The sequence below is a fragment of the Raphanus sativus genome, chromosome 6 (genome assembly GCF_000801105.2).
Source record: "Raphanus sativus cultivar WK10039 chromosome 6, ASM80110v3, whole genome shotgun sequence".
Lineage (NCBI taxonomy): Eukaryota > Viridiplantae > Streptophyta > Magnoliopsida > Brassicales > Brassicaceae > Raphanus > Raphanus sativus.
The window spans coordinates 50071793-50086561 of record NC_079516.1 but is presented as its reverse complement, the minus strand read 5'-3'; the positions used below and the strand labels follow the sequence as shown (position 1 = coordinate 50086561).

Below are 14769 nucleotides of genomic sequence, written 5' to 3'. Positions count from 1 at the left end.
AATTTAATAACGTTTTGAAAGAAACGATGCGTCAATTCAAAATTAAAAAAGGGATTTAAGTCACAAGAGAGTTGAAGAGACTCTTAGAGTTCGCTTTTATTTGCATGCAGGCAGGAAGATCAGAAGACGATACAACTTTTCCATCCTCATCTCAAAACGTATTTCGTTTATACTTCCTTTGCTCGTTCCCCCTCTGGATATATATTGTAATCAATCGCTGAACATCCGCAGCAGTTTTCTATAATTTTCTTACAAGGTTTACCATTTAGCTTATTTCATTGTTATTTCGTTGTTCTAGAAACCGGCCGTATCTTTTATTTCTTATTTTGTTGTTGAGTTTCAGGTTGAGTCATGTCGTATATTCCTCCACATAAGCGAAAATTGAAGGATCCAGTTCAACCTTCCCCTTTTCCAGATTCTCTTCTTACAAAATTCAGAAGGAACATTGATGACCTCAAGAGTAACTATTTTCAAGGACATGGAATTGTCTATTCAGGAAAATACTTCACCAAATGGTTTCTTATTAGTTCAAAGGGAATTGAGGACGAGGTTCCTCCTTCTGTTGAGCTTGTGCCCCTTTCCTCGGCTTCTTCTGGCTGCATAAATGGACTAAAGGCTTTGGTACTGCTGAACAACGACTTTCACAAAGGTTTGTGTTATGTATTTTGACGAAACAAACATCATCAAGATGTTGAAATGAACAACAGTAGTGAGTCTTTTTAGCTTGGTTTTTATTTTGTTTATATTTGTTAAATATGATTACTGAAGAGAGCGAAGAAGAAGACAGAACTAGGTGGCTCTTAGTAGCAGAGAAGGTTGCTGATGACCTTGTGTTTGCATATGAGCAAGCCAATAAGAGAAAGGAGGAAGATAATGCTAAACTGAGGCTGGTTGCTAGGTTCGGAAAAATTGTCTTTTATGGGTAAGCATTTTAAAAATGGGAGAATTGCTAAAAACAACCTAAATATTGAAGTCAAATGCATTAGCGTACCCCAATTTCAGTCAAATACAGAACTAACCTAAATGGAAGATGAAAATACCATTTAGTCCTTATGAACAAACAAAAAAACGGAAGGGTATTTACGTTTCTATCCTTTTGGAAGTCTACATGTAGAAGAAGGAAGTCTACATATTTTTAGACCTCCAGCGAAGTCTAATTTGTAGACTTGATGTGTAGTCTACACCAAAATTTTATCTAATATTTTGTTTTAAAATTGTTTAAAAATAATTATTGTGATAGATTTTAACTAATCATCAATATAATGGATAGTATAAAGTAAATATATTAAAATTTTATATAACTGAACAATTTTAAAGAATATATACTAAATTGGTATCTATGATATAAACATTGTTCATAGTTTAGAAACAAAAGGTTATAACATGATAGGTCTTTTAGTGGTAGATTTTTAGAATTAGACTTTAGATTTTAATTTTTTTTGGTTTTATTGACTTAAATCTGTTTATTAATGTTTAGTAGTTTATATTTTGTGTAATTTTGATATTTGATACAGTAAATGAGACTTTTTGAGTATCAAGCAAACTATTTAGGGTTTGAAATTTGTGGTTTAGGGTTTCGTAGACCTACAATAAAGTCTATAAACTGTAGACGTCTTTGACAGTCTATTTTATTCGTGTATATCTTTAATTTTAAATTAAATGTTCCAATTTAAATAAAATTTTAAAATCATACGAAGAAGTCTACGCAGTTTTACTTAACCGGATTTAACCAAAATATTTTAACCTATATAACATTTTTTACTAGACTGATTTAACCAATATTATTAAAATAATAAAGAAGAAAAAATGGTTGTAGACTTCTTTCGAAGTCTCCCTAACCGGAAACAACTTAACTTGACCCAAAATTAACCAGAATAAATTAGCCTAACCAAAATTAAATCAATTTTTTTTAACCAAAACAGAAAAGTTATACGACATATAACATTTTTTAATCTAACCAATATAAAACCAGAATTTTTTTAACCTAACCGGATAAGTTTCCCGACATATAAATGCAATTTTAGTCTTCATTTGGTAATAAAAAAGAAGACAAACCCTAGCGGCCGTTACTCTCTCTCTCTCTCTTGGGCGATTTCCGGTGAAGTCAAACCGTCTCCGCCGCTTACACTGGTTGCTGTCTCGCTGCTGTTGCTATATCCTTCCTCTGGTAAGGTAGTGATCTTCAGTTTGTTCTGTTTCATGTCGTGTGTCGAAGTCGTATCTCGTTGTTGTTGTCAGAGTCATGTTGTCGTTTCTCCTTCTGCTTCGATATGTTCTGTTTGATGTCGTGTGTCAGGTAGTGATATTCTATTTGTTCTGTTTCTTCTCTTTGGAACAGGTCCCTCTCTCTAGCGTCTCTCTCTCAGACCACTCTCTTCGGCGTGTTGTCGTTACTCCTTCGGCGGTTTCCGGTTTCCGGTGGTTATTGTTTCCCCTACGATGAGTCATTCGATAACTACGTGAGACTCTCTTCTCTTCACCTCAATCATTTGTAAAAAGTTCATAGATTTTGGTCTAATCTCATTTATGTGGTGGGTTTTTGTGCTATCTCTATATGGATTTGGTTTGAGTGGTTTGTCTTTTAATTCTTCCACTTACCATTTGTCAGCAGGTGCAAGAAGAAGCTTTCTTACTCTGTTTACTCAACAGCATGGGGATAGCTAATCATCTCATTCTAACTGATGAGATTGATAAGGTAATATCTTGTTAGTTATTATCTACTTGAATTTTGTCACCATCATTGTCATAATACTACTAGCTCTGCTATAATATTTGTTTTTATTTATCCTCGGCAGCTTGGGAGAGGCCATGCTGGTGACCCAGCCAGTGCTTTGTTGGATCTTCTGGATCCAGAGCAAAATGCAAATTTTCTGGATCACTATCTGGATGTTACCATTGACCTCTCAAAGGTTATTAATTTGATCAATAACCTTTGTTTCATGTGATTCTTCTAAGCTGCAAGAATGTAATTTCTGATTCATTTCCCTACTACAGGTTTTGTTTGTGTGCACAGCAAATTTGATAGATATGATTCCCAATCATCTGCTAGACAGAATGGAGGTGATTAGTATTGCTGGCTACATCACTGATGAGAAAGTTCATATCGCCAGAGACTATTTGGAGAAAATCGCACGTGGAGATTGTGGCATCAAACCTGTACAGGTCTCACTTTTATTCTATTCTCCAATGTCTATGGTCTTTGAGTAATTGTCTTGGAATCACATTCTTTATCCTGGAATTTTCTCAGAACTTTGTGTATTACTTGCAGGTTGAGGTGAATGATGCAGCTCTTCTTTCATTGATAGAAAATTACTGCAGAGAAGATTTACAAGAAGGCGCAGTTGCAGTTGCAGAGAACCAGTTCCTGTAGGAGCTACACCTAAGAGCGGTCCAAGTGCAGACTGCACTATGATCACATCGTTGCTATCACTTGCCATAAAGAAACCTGGTCAGAAAGATCTTGCAATGACTAGAGAAGTCACTTTAACTGCTAACTCAGGCCTCTTAAACGAAAAGCGTGATATATACAGTTTTGGTGTTTTGCTTCTTGAAGCTGTAACTCGACGAGATCCGGTTGATTATGGACGTCCTGCTAATGAGGTGAGGCTTAGATAATTAGATTGCTTGTCTTATGGTAAAAAAAATAAAAAATTGATTTTGAGTTTTGGGTAATTGGCTAGGTTGCACGGGTACGCCTCTTGGGTGCCGTCTCGCGTACCGGGTTCGGCAGGGGGACGGGTACGTCTCGGGTACGCCTAGGAAACGACCCCGACACATGTAAGGTGAACCAGGGACGGCATGGCTTAAGGGGGAGGGGTTTGGTCAGAGATGGGAGACGTCTCAGAGACGTATCCGTTGATTTTTGTGTTAAGAAAGAATTGTTTATCAAATATTAATAGTCTCTTTCACTTCCACATTGTTCTCTTCCATTCTCCTACTTCTATGTCTTTCTCTTTTGACTCTCAACTATATCTCACGTAAGCATGTTTCTTCTTCTCGTCTCCTTCTGTTTTTTTTTTATGTTTTTGTTGTTTGTCGTTTGAATTATATTTCATATACAACTTTCAGATTTTTTTTTCTCTATGTGTTTCTGTATACGAATATGTTATTTCATGTGTTTCTGTATACAACTTCTTGTGTCTTCTTAATTTCTTATCTTTATAGCAATAAGTGGTTTCTTGATATTTTCTTTAGAACATATATAATCATTGTAATATCTCTTCATATAAATGTTGTTTGTCAATGTGATGATCTTGAATGGTTTAATGATAAAGTTGTTTCGATGTGCTTATTTTAGTGGTACCTGGTTTTAGTTAAGGGGAGATTTCTATTCTTGATAATGTTCAGTTTCCAAATGTTAAGCAAAAATTTTCAAAAACATAACAAGAGTCTTCTAAATATAGGACAAAAACTGTTGGTGATGCAAAAATGAAAATATTTTTGGTATATATTAATACTAACCCTTTGGTGTCTCCTCCATAAGTACCTCTAAACCATTCTTGGTATTTATTTACCACTCATTCTTTATATAAAATAAATAACTGAACCATTTTATGTTAATTTTTTTTTATAGATGTAGACTTACAAAGACGTCTACACTTATTAGCAAACTATGTACTCAAACCAAAAGTATTATAATTTCATAACTACAACAGTTTTTCTTTTCAAAATCACTCAAACCTATTAGGATTAACTAACACACACTTTCAAACAAAAAAATCTAGAATAAACTTTATGAATAATACATAAATTCAGTTTTGATTTTTTTTCCTACGTAGACTTTTCAATCAGTCTACGATAGTGTAGACGTTCGTGTCAGTCTACGACAATGTAGACGTCCGTGTCAGTCTACTTTTTGGGTTAGTTTTTGCAATTGAAAATTTTAACGGGTTACTTTTTTTATTTGACCAGAAATTCATCCAAGTTTTGACTTTATACATTTAGACTTCCGTTTTAGTCTATCACATTGAAAAGGTTAGTTTTTATTATTGACCAGAATTCACCCAAGTTTTGACTTTCGAAGGTAGATTTCATATGTAGTCTACATGTTTCGTAGACTTCGCATAAGGTCTAACTTCAAAACCCATAGGTTGGTTTTGCAATTGACAATTGTTTGACTTTCGAATGTAGATTTCAAATGTAGTCTACAGATTTGTAGACTTCGCATAAGGTCTAACTTCAAAACCCATGGGTTGGTTTTGTATTTGACCAAAATAAATATGTAGACTTCAAGAACAGTCTATATTTTTTTGTGAAAAATGCGTAGACTGCATTGGAAGTCTACAATTTAAAAAATATTTATTTTATTTAAAAACATTTTAGTCAAATACAAAACTAACCTATTCAACGAAGTCAGTGTTTTGGTCAAATGCAAAACTGACCTTAAGTAGACTTCATTGGCAGACTACATTTCGTAGACTTCCGTTGAAGTCTACTTAAGAAAGTCAAAAGTTCGGTCAAATGTAAAACCAACCTCTTTTACGTAGCCGTCTTGGTAGGTCTACGTAGATTTTTGTTTTTGTAGTCAAAGGTAAGGATGTAGACTGCTGGGGAAGTCTGTGTTCCAAAAAAAAAGTTAAAAAGGTCAATTGCGAAACTGACTTGTTCGTTGACAAATAGACGGAATCGTACGTCTACACATTGGTGTAGACATATAAAGCAGTCTACCATCGCGACACAGACTGAAAAAGTGGTGAAAACCATGTAAACAGTTACCTTTTTCCGGTGTGAACCTCGATTCCGACCCTTTCAACCGTCCAAACTCATAAACTGAGCAAAAGGAAGCATCTTTGACGATTTACTAATGAAGAAACTCGAAAATGTGAAATTTGTGAGATGAAAATGAAAGTTGTGAGAGTTTTTTAGATAGAAATGTAGAGGAAATAAAAAATTTGTTGAGTTAGAGAAGAGAAAAAGTGGTTAAAATTGAGTTATTGAGCTTTTAGAGCATCATCAACGCCAGAGCTTAAGTGGGTGCTTAGGTTTTTTTGTAATTAAAAAAAAAGAAAAATTACAATTATCGTAAGCTTCGGAGCTTAATTAAGCAACAGAAGCAAACGGTGCTTGGGGACACGTGTTACAATTAGACAGAGTCTGGGGTTCTTTCCTTTCTCTCTCTCCACAGATCAATTTGACGATTCATCACCTCACCCTCTGTTGATTTCCTTCACGCTTCATCACTCTACCTTGGTTCTCCTCCACGATCCAACGGATAAAGAGAAGAAGACGACGAAGAAGGTATCGGCCAGTGGGAGAGGATGAGCCTGAGAGGCGTTTAAGGGGAAGAAGAAAGTTCGGTCTCGGTTTCCTCCTTCTCATCTCCACGTTGATTTCTTCTGGGTTTTATGATTCTTGTTCAAGTCTTTGATCAGATTCTTTAATCGCATCAAAGACCCAAATTTTTATTTGTCTGCATGATCAGATTCTTTAATCGAAACACTAATCTTTTGGTTTGGTTCTATTTTTGATTGACTTAAGCGACTTGTTGTTATTGAAGGTGGTTTACGTGGATGAAAAGTGAATCCGGCGAATGGGCAGACACGAAGAGCAATCAGTAACATAAACAAGAACATCATCGGAGCTCCGGTTTATCCTTGTGCTATCAACAAGCGACCTTTGTCTGAGTAAGTTTATATACAAACCCCTTTTTTTTACAAAACTGTCTTCACTTATCCTAAAGGCCTAACTTTCTCTCTGTGGGAACACTTTGATTATATTGTTACTGATTGTTCTGTAAATTTGGTTGCTTTGGATCATGTTTGAGTGAATACTTGCTACTGTGATTGTATGGAAGATGGTAGTATGGAAGATACCTATGATGTCTCTGATACTTTAGCCTAGTGTAATAGAATTCTGGCTAGCCTAGTGTTGTGAGAGAGAATGCCATTGATAGGAACCTATGATGTCTCTGGTGCTTTCAAGTATTGATTGATGTTGTTAATGTTCTATTCTGTGATTTGTAGTCACGGACATTAAACGAGTGGATGAGGCTTCTTGGGGTGCTTATAATCAGTGTTTTTCTTAATGGACAAGAACTGAACTCGTTTTTATGCATGCTTTATCTCAAGATGCCAACGACTCCTGCGGGGATGAGACCATGTCATCAACTCAGTCTACGGAATATGCGCTAATGGGGATATTCAGCACACGTCTCAACACAGTTACAGATGAGTCATTTGGTGTGGTGGTTTCAGAAATACAAGGAATGGACTCGGTGATGCGAGTGTCAAGACTGAAAAAGAGGATAGTTTTGGTTGAGAAAGAGAGCGGGTTACAGAGGAGTGACTGTATATGGGTAGTAGCACTATGTTTCAGTGGACACTCCTTTGGATGGTGATACTTGTACTTGTCTCAGGACTATTCTGAGGAACTGTGCGAGTGTTCGTGCATTAGAGGTTGAAGATGAACAAGTTATTATCATGGCAAATATGCTCATCACCATCGTAGGCTCATCATCATCATATCTAAAAAAACAATGTTTTTTTTCTTTAAGCACCCTAAAATAAGCAATCTCCATTGGAGAACAACAATTTATAAGTTTTTTAGATTAAGTGCTTAACACATTTTTATTATTAAAAATTGATTAAGCACTCCATTTAGGAGGCTTGGGTTAATGGTGCTCTTATGAGCTCAAACATGGTGGTTCAATGGTGGTTGCAAAATTGAAGATGATGGCATTGTTGTAAATAAGAAAAGATGCTTAGGGTGTAATTGGTTTTTACTCATTTTCGATTTTAAAAAAAAAAAAAAAATAATGGCAGTTTTGTAAATATTTCGAAAACATAAGGATGGTTTGAAAAATTCATTGATGAATAGTAATGAGAAAAAAAAAGGGGTTGGTTTTGCAATTGACTTGAATTCTTAGGTTAGTTGTGATAAAAGCCCTTTAAAAATATTGGTGTTATATTTTGTTTTCAAAATCTAATTTTCCTTGTTTTATAATATCATGTAATAAACTAGGCGCAAAGCTTGTCCTGTGGTTGATTATTCCCTAAAGAACTCGAGAAGGATATTCTCTACAGATGTACCAACCTCTTTCGTACAGAACATCAACTCTAAGGCTATACCAAGCCATGGATTCTGTATAGAAGGAGCAAAGGAAAAATACATTGTGAAGATTTCTGGTCCGAATAGAATCATCAGTTGTAAATGTACCGTGAAGGAAGATGGACGTCTCAGTATGTACAAGGCAAGTCTTTGAGAACATATGATACATCTCATCGTTGATAACAATTTCTTGTATGCCGAATATTTACCTTACGTACTAACATCTTACAAACCCTTTTGCTGCACAGGCCGAGCTTAATCCTGTAAGGCATTTGACTATAGATGTGTCTTGCATTGATAAGAATCTTGATATGAGGCTTATGCTCACTGGTAAAAGGAAAATAAACACTCTCACAGTGAGTTAATTTTTGATAATACACATGCCTCTCTTGTACTTAGATTAAGTGCAGTTTTTTTATGATGGACAGGAGAACGAGCTAAGTAACATTCAAGGACTACTTAGTTCAGCAATTGTTGATCTGAATGTGAAAGGAAGATTAAGGTGGCCGCTTGGTACAACATTCGACGATGGTTACAAAATACTTGAAGTTTGTCACGTTAGAGTTACCATCTACAAGAAGCTTACTTTAGGGCTTAAGGTTAGAGACTGATGGATTCAGTGAGAGGGATAAAACAGGGGAAATCGCGAAAGGGGTGACTCTTGTACTTAAAGAGATGAACACTAAGCTACAGGTAAAATTATTGTTCTTCTGCATATTTTTTTAAAAATATATATATCGGAAGTAAGGCTTATGTTAGTTTATTATTTTTGTGGGTCTGCAGGAACAGAACATAGAGAGGGGTTGTGTTTTGGAAATGCTCCGAGGTGTTCTTGGAACTATATGGGACTTCATGTGTTGCGATGGCAGTCTTATGTAGTAAAGAAAGAACCATATGTTTTTTGCCGGTGCTATGTTAAGTTTCTCTTTTACGTTATGTTGTGTTTTGGTACTTTGAAGTTCATGAGTTTTTTTTTTGTTTGGGTTGTGAGGACTAAACGTGTCTTAATTGAAATAGAACACAACACACAAGCTGTGATCTTTTGACAGTTTTTGTGTTCTGTATTAATGTCAGTCTGCTATAGGTTGGCTTGTCCTTGTCCCACTTTGAAGCTCACATGTATTATAGTCTGTTCCAGCCTGGCCTTATTGTGTTATAGTTCGGTGTGCTAGAGTCACATGATTCTCATGATTTAAGTCTTAAACATTCATTGATTAATGATAATCTAGACTTTGAAATGGTTGAATCAGATGAGACGGTCTAAATCCATTTACGGTCAAACAGTTATATTATTTTGAAGAAGACAAATGTACACCCACTAGGATGGACATCAAAACCAAACACAATTTGTACTAAATCTTTGAAAACCAATACATACATTTGTAAGATCTCTCTTCTGCTTAGAAAATATAGTCTGATCAACTCTATCAAATACTAGCTATCTATCATCCACAAGACCAAATACATAAAAATTGCAGGTATAATAGAGTTGGTCTACATCTATAAAAAAGCCCTTAAACCAGGTGAGCTAAAAGTTCCACTGCTTTATCCATCAAACCTTTATCACACAACCTGCAAATAACTTCCTCTGTTCTTGATCTCTTAACAAACAAGTTCCTGCTAAATGCTTCCTCTAATAAACCCTGAGCACAACCAACCTCGTCTACTTCAATAAACGCACTAATCATAAATTCATAATATCATACGTGTGGCAGTTCCGGTCAACCCCATTCAGCATATAAACATACCAAATCGAAAACATCAAATCTTACGGATAGTCTATTTTTAACCACAACTGCAAAAAACGGTATTATTTGAATATTTGCATGCCACTCCAAAGGCATTCATTTTACAGTTTAACTACTGTTAAACAAGAAAAAAATAGTTGACAAAACTATGTTAATATATTTGTTTCATAACTATACTGATCTTTATGCCAAACACAATTTAATTACGTTTTGAAAGAAACGATGCGTCAATTGGAAGATAAAAAAGGATCTAAGTCCAAAGAGACTCTTAGAGTTCACTGTTATTTGCTTGCAGGAAGATCAGAAGACGATACACCTTCTCTATCCTCATCTCAAAATCTATTTAGTGTATACTTCTTTGGATATATTTTGTAATCACTAAAACTTCTGCAGTCGTTTTCTGTAGTTTTCCTAAGATGTTATTTATACTTAAGCTTATTTCATTGTTCTTGAAATCGTTTATTTTTCTTCTTATTTTGTTGTTGAGTTTCAGGATCAGGCATGTCTTATATTCCTCCACATAAGCGAAACTTGAAGGATCCAGTTAAACCTTCCCCTTTTCCATATTCTCTTCTCACAAAATTCGAAAAGAACATCAATGAACTCAAAAGTAGCAGTGCTAAAGGCAATGGAATTGTGTACTCAGAAAAATATTTTACCAAATGGTTTCTTATTGGTTCAAATGGAATTATGGACGAGGTTCCTCCATATGTCAAGCTTGTGCCCTTATCCTCTGATTCTTCTGAACATGGAGTAAAGGCTTTGGTATTGATGAACAAAGACTTTCACAAAGGTTTGTGTCTTAACACAGAACATTATCTAGATGCTGCAGTGAACAATAGTAGTGAGTCCTTTTGAGTTTATTTTTTTATATATTCAGTGTGCATGAGGACTGAAGAGAGCAAAGACAAAGAAGAAAGAACTAGGTGGCTCTTAGTAGCAGAGAAAGTCGCTGAGGACCTTATGTTTGCATATGACCAAGCTAATAAGTGTGTGGAGGATCATCATCTTTCAGATAATGCCAAACTAAGATTGGTTGCCAGGTTTGGAAAAATGATCTTTTATGGGTAAGCAATCTAAAAATTTAGTCATATTGTGTTTTGTTTTTGTAGCCAAGATCTCATTTTCACTTGCTTTATAACATCTTATAACATATAAAACTAGGAGCAAAGCTGGTCCTGTGGTTGATTATTCCCTAAAGAACTCGAGAAGGATATTCTCTACAGATGTACCAACCTCTTTCATACAAAACATCAAGTCTAAGGCTATACCAAGCCATGAGTTCTGTATAGACGGAGAAAAGGAAAAATACATCGTGAAGATTACTGGTCCCAGTGGAATCATCAATTGTAAATGTGTCGTGAAGGAAGATAAACGTCTCAGTATGTACAAGGCAAGTCCTATAGAAATATTGTTTTTTTTTTTTGACAACAATAGAAATATTGTTGTTGAGGACATATGATACATCGCAACGATCTCATCATTGATAATAATTTGTTGCATGCCAAATTTTCACACTTTTTTTCTACTAACATCTAACATTAAACCATATTTTCTTTTGCGCAGGCCGAGCTTCATCCTGTAAGGCATTCGACTATTGATATCTCTTGCATTGATAAGAATCTTGATGTAAGGCTTATGCTCGCCGGCAAAAGGACAATAAGCACCCTCACGGTTAGTTAATTTTGATATATATATAGTATCTGGATTATAGATATGCCTCTCTTGTACTTAGCTTAAGTTCCATTTATATGACGTATCCAAGGACTACTTGGTTCAGCAATTGTTGATCCGAATGTGAAAGGTAGATTAAGGTGGTCGCTTGGTAAAACTTCATTCGAAGATTGTTACAAAATATTTGAAGTTTGTCACGTTAGAGTTACTATCCACAAAACAAGGACTCTTGTGCTTAAGGTCAGAGAGACCGATAGAATGAATGAGAGGTATGAAACAGGGGAAATCGAGAAGGGGGTGACTCTTATACTTAAAGAGATTAACACTAAGCTACAGGTAAAGTCATTGTGTTTCTGCATCTTTTTAAAAATATATTGGAAGTAAGACTTCTATAAGTTTATTATTTTTGTGGGTCTGCAGGAGCAGAAAATTGAGAGGGGTTGTGTTTTGGAAATGCTCCGAGATGTTCTTGGAACTATATGGGACTTCTTAAGTTGCGATGGCTCCGAGATGCTCTTGGAACCATATGGGACTTATTGAGTTGCTGCTATGGCAGTCTTATGTAGTAAAGAATCATTCTAGTGCTATGTTGAGTTTCTGTTTTACGTTCTTTTGTGTTTTGTTACTTCAAAGTTCATGAGAATTTTTGTTTGAGGGTCAAAATCTCTCTTACTTAAAGTAGAATACAACACACCAGCTGGATTCTTCTACATTCTGTTATGTTTTGTATCCACGTCAGTCTCTCTAGGTTGGCCTGTCCTTGTCATACTCTGAAGCTCACATGTATTTTAGTCTGGTCCAGCCTGGCCTTATTTATTGAGGTATACTATGTTTTATAGTCGGTGTACGAGGTCCACATTATTCCCAGAATTTAAGTTATAAGCAATCATTGATCAATGATAATCTAGACTTCGGATGGCTACATCGGATCAGACGGTCTAAAACCATTTGCGGTACACTAGGATGGACATCAAAACCAAACACAATTTGTATTAAATCCTTGAAGAAACCAATACATACATTTGTAAGATTACTCTTCTGCTCTGAACATATAGTCAGATCACTTCCCAAGACTTTGCCAAGCAAATCAAAATCCCCCTTCTATCAAATTCTAGCTATCATCCACAAGACCAAACACATAAAAAATTGCAGGGATAATAAAGTTGATCTACATCTATTAAAAAAAAAACTTAAACCAGGTATGCTAAAAGTTCCACTGCTTCATCCATCAAACCTTTATCACACAACCTGTAAATGACTTCCTCTGTTCTTGATCTCTTAACAAACAAGTTCCTACTAAAAGCTTCCTCCAATAAACCCTGAGCATAACCAACATCATCTACTTCAATAAACCCACCAACCATAATATCATACGTGTGACTGTTCCGGTCTACCCCATTCCTCTCCATCTCTTCCCAAAGAATCTTCGCTCGACTCATATCCCCGGCCTTAACCAACCCCTTTAACAATATATTGTACGTAACCACATTAGCCTCAGAACCTAGCTTCTCCATACAAGACATCATCTTGACCGCGCCTTCCACATCGTTCCGCTTGCATAAGCCGTTGATATACACATTATAGGTATAAACATCAGGAGTCAAACCTAACAAGAGCAGCTCATCAAACAACTTGTCTGCTCTCGAGTAATCCTCATCCTCGATAACCCCTTGCAGTATAATCGTGCAGCAAACGAGATCAGGCTCTATCCGATCACATTTCATCTGGTTCAGCACGCTCACAACTTCTTTCCCTCTTCCTCCTCGAACCAAGAACCTCATCACAACCGTGTAATCTCGCAAATCCGGCGAAAACCGCATCTTTCTCAGCTCTTCCACGTATCCAATAACATCGAAACACGAAGAGTCTTTATGTTTACAGACAGAACTCAGCAACTTCGAGTATAAACTCGGATCAACGATATAACTCTCGTCACTCATGTACTTGACCAACTCACTAGCACGATCCACCTCACCGATCCTACACAAAGCATCGACCAATATCTCGAAACTAGATTCCTCTAACCTCACACCCATCCCACCAGCTCTCACCAAAACCTCAGGCACCATCGCAAGCCCCTCTCTCCTCCTCACGAGAACCGAGAGCAGAGCGTTCAGCGTGTAAGCAGAAAGCACGCACCTGAACCTCGGGATCCCGAAGAACGCGTCGACCGCTTCCTCGATCTTTCCGGCGAACCCGTAAGCAAAGATGACGTCTTTGAATATATTTTCTGGCGTCTCGAACTTCTCCGAGGTTTCGAGGTGGTTTAGAACGGAGGCGATGCTCTCGAGGTCGGAGGATTTGGATAGGGCTTTGATGACGAATCTGTAGGCTTGCGGCGTGGGTTCGCAGTTGTGGATGCGGAATGACTCTGTGAGTGTGTGTATAGCGCTGACGTTCGAGCTTGGATTTGAGACAAGACCGCTTCTTAGTTGTTCCATTGCGTGTTTGTGCTTGAGGGTTTCGTTCCATTTCGTTTTGAAGGATGAGTGAGGGATCTTTCGGTACTTTCGAAGGAAGTTTGACATTCGATGCCATGATGATGATCTTGTCATGGTCGATCGATGGTTGAGTTCGAGGGTCGGCGTCGATTAGGATTTATTCAGACCGGAGCTCTGGAAGACATTTCGTTATAGTCGGAGAAACTGTTAAAACTATGGAAAATTTGCAACAATAGCCATAGATTATTTATAAAATTAAGAAATAGACTAATCAAAAACAAATTTGCAATAATAACCATAAATTTCGCTCAACCTATCTCCTCTTCTCTAGCTAGTAGCTAATCCTTTGGCTCCTCCCCATTACTACCAACAAACTCCCTCTCTTCTTCATCTTTTTTCTCTCGTCCTAAACGCTCTAGACATCATCATTGCATGCAAAATTGCCTGAGTAGTACCCTAAGGATTTCTTAAGCAAAAACAAGCTTACAATTTTGAGCCTAAAAAAAAAATCAATGAAAAGAAAAAAATTTATACAAAAAATTTAGAAATCTATTTTTATATGTATATCATCTCTTAAAATTTAAGAAATTTTATATCATTTTCACTTTATTATGACCAATATCTCTTATGCAACAAAGCTGTTCCTACAACCAGCTTCCACTTCTACATTTACAGTAGAACCTCTATAAATTAATATTCGATAAATTAATAAATTAATAAATTTCATCGGTCCCAACTTGGGCCGGTGTAAAATATAATACAAATCAATAAAATAATAAGATAATAATATTTTTAAAACTCCCATGTAAATATATAGTCCCATTAAAATCATAAATTAATAATCTATCAATATATATTTA

At 36.2% G+C, this 14769-nt stretch overlaps 4 protein-coding genes and 2 long non-coding RNA genes across 15 annotated transcripts; 5 read left to right on the top strand and 1 right to left on the bottom strand.

Annotated features, from left to right (window-relative positions):
* Nucleotides 1-351: 351 nt before the first annotated feature.
* LOC108808781 (uncharacterized) lies at nucleotides 352-2495 on the top strand. The gene is made up of 3 exons (XM_056987440.1): nucleotides 352-649; nucleotides 769-922; nucleotides 2339-2495. Exons 1-3 carry the CDS (start codon nucleotides 352-354, stop codon nucleotides 2493-2495), a joined length of 609 nt encoding a protein of 202 aa, XP_056843420.1.
* On the top strand, nucleotides 2021-3995 carry LOC108811376 (lon protease homolog 1, mitochondrial). 4 transcript variants are annotated; one of them, XM_056990037.1, is made up of 7 exons: nucleotides 2021-2167; nucleotides 2339-2459; nucleotides 2609-2695; nucleotides 2796-2909; nucleotides 2995-3162; nucleotides 3269-3600; nucleotides 3681-3995. In XM_056990037.1, exons 3-6 carry the CDS (start codon nucleotides 2651-2653, stop codon nucleotides 3368-3370), a joined length of 429 nt encoding a protein of 142 aa, XP_056846017.1. In that variant the 5' UTR covers nucleotides 2021-2167; nucleotides 2339-2459; nucleotides 2609-2650; the 3' UTR covers nucleotides 3371-3600; nucleotides 3681-3995. The 4 variants fall into 4 exon arrangements, with proteins under 4 accessions (XP_056846017.1, XP_018438928.1, XP_056846015.1 ...); XM_018583426.2 differs by having other exon boundaries at nucleotides 2022-2167; nucleotides 2612-2695; XM_056990035.1 differs by having other exon boundaries at nucleotides 2031-2172; nucleotides 2612-2695.
* Nucleotides 3996-5947: 1952 nt separating this feature from the next.
* Nucleotides 5948-7613, top strand: LOC108811377 (uncharacterized). Of its 3 annotated transcripts, none has more exons than XR_008936126.1 (3): nucleotides 6000-6291; nucleotides 6497-6623; nucleotides 6963-7613. It is a non-coding gene; the product is annotated as an uncharacterized LOC108811377 (long non-coding RNA). The 3 variants fall into 3 exon arrangements; XR_008936124.1 differs by having other exon boundaries at nucleotides 6002-6296; XR_008936125.1 differs by having other exon boundaries at nucleotides 5948-6623.
* Nucleotides 7614-8295: 682 nt separating this feature from the next.
* Nucleotides 8296-9075, top strand: LOC108808779 (uncharacterized). The gene is made up of 3 exons (XR_008936127.1): nucleotides 8296-8402; nucleotides 8475-8739; nucleotides 8830-9075. It is a non-coding gene; the product is annotated as an uncharacterized LOC108808779 (long non-coding RNA).
* Nucleotides 9076-9538: 463 nt separating this feature from the next.
* LOC108808780 (uncharacterized) lies at nucleotides 9539-12276 on the top strand. 5 transcript variants are annotated; one of them, XM_056989866.1, is made up of 7 exons: nucleotides 9539-10142; nucleotides 10288-10587; nucleotides 10675-10861; nucleotides 10959-11187; nucleotides 11361-11468; nucleotides 11560-11804; nucleotides 11889-12276. In XM_056989866.1, the coding sequence occupies exons 2-6, from the start codon at nucleotides 10296-10298 to the stop codon at nucleotides 11593-11595; spliced, it is 852 nt and encodes a 283-aa protein (XP_056845846.1). In that variant the 5' UTR covers nucleotides 9539-10142; nucleotides 10288-10295; the 3' UTR covers nucleotides 11596-11804; nucleotides 11889-12276. The 5 variants fall into 5 exon arrangements, with proteins under 5 accessions (XP_056845846.1, XP_056845849.1, XP_056845845.1 ...); XM_056989869.1 differs by having other exon boundaries at nucleotides 9540-10165; nucleotides 11575-11804; XM_056989865.1 differs by having other exon boundaries at nucleotides 9540-10165.
* A 158-nt stretch (nucleotides 12277-12434) lies between these two features.
* On the bottom strand, nucleotides 12435-14190 carry LOC108807013 (pentatricopeptide repeat-containing protein At2g38420, mitochondrial). Its single transcript, XM_018579244.2, has one exon. It carries the CDS (start codon nucleotides 14021-14023, stop codon nucleotides 12659-12661), a length of 1365 nt encoding a protein of 454 aa, XP_018434746.1. The 5' UTR covers nucleotides 14024-14190; the 3' UTR covers nucleotides 12435-12658.
* Nucleotides 14191-14769: the final 579 nt, after the last annotated feature.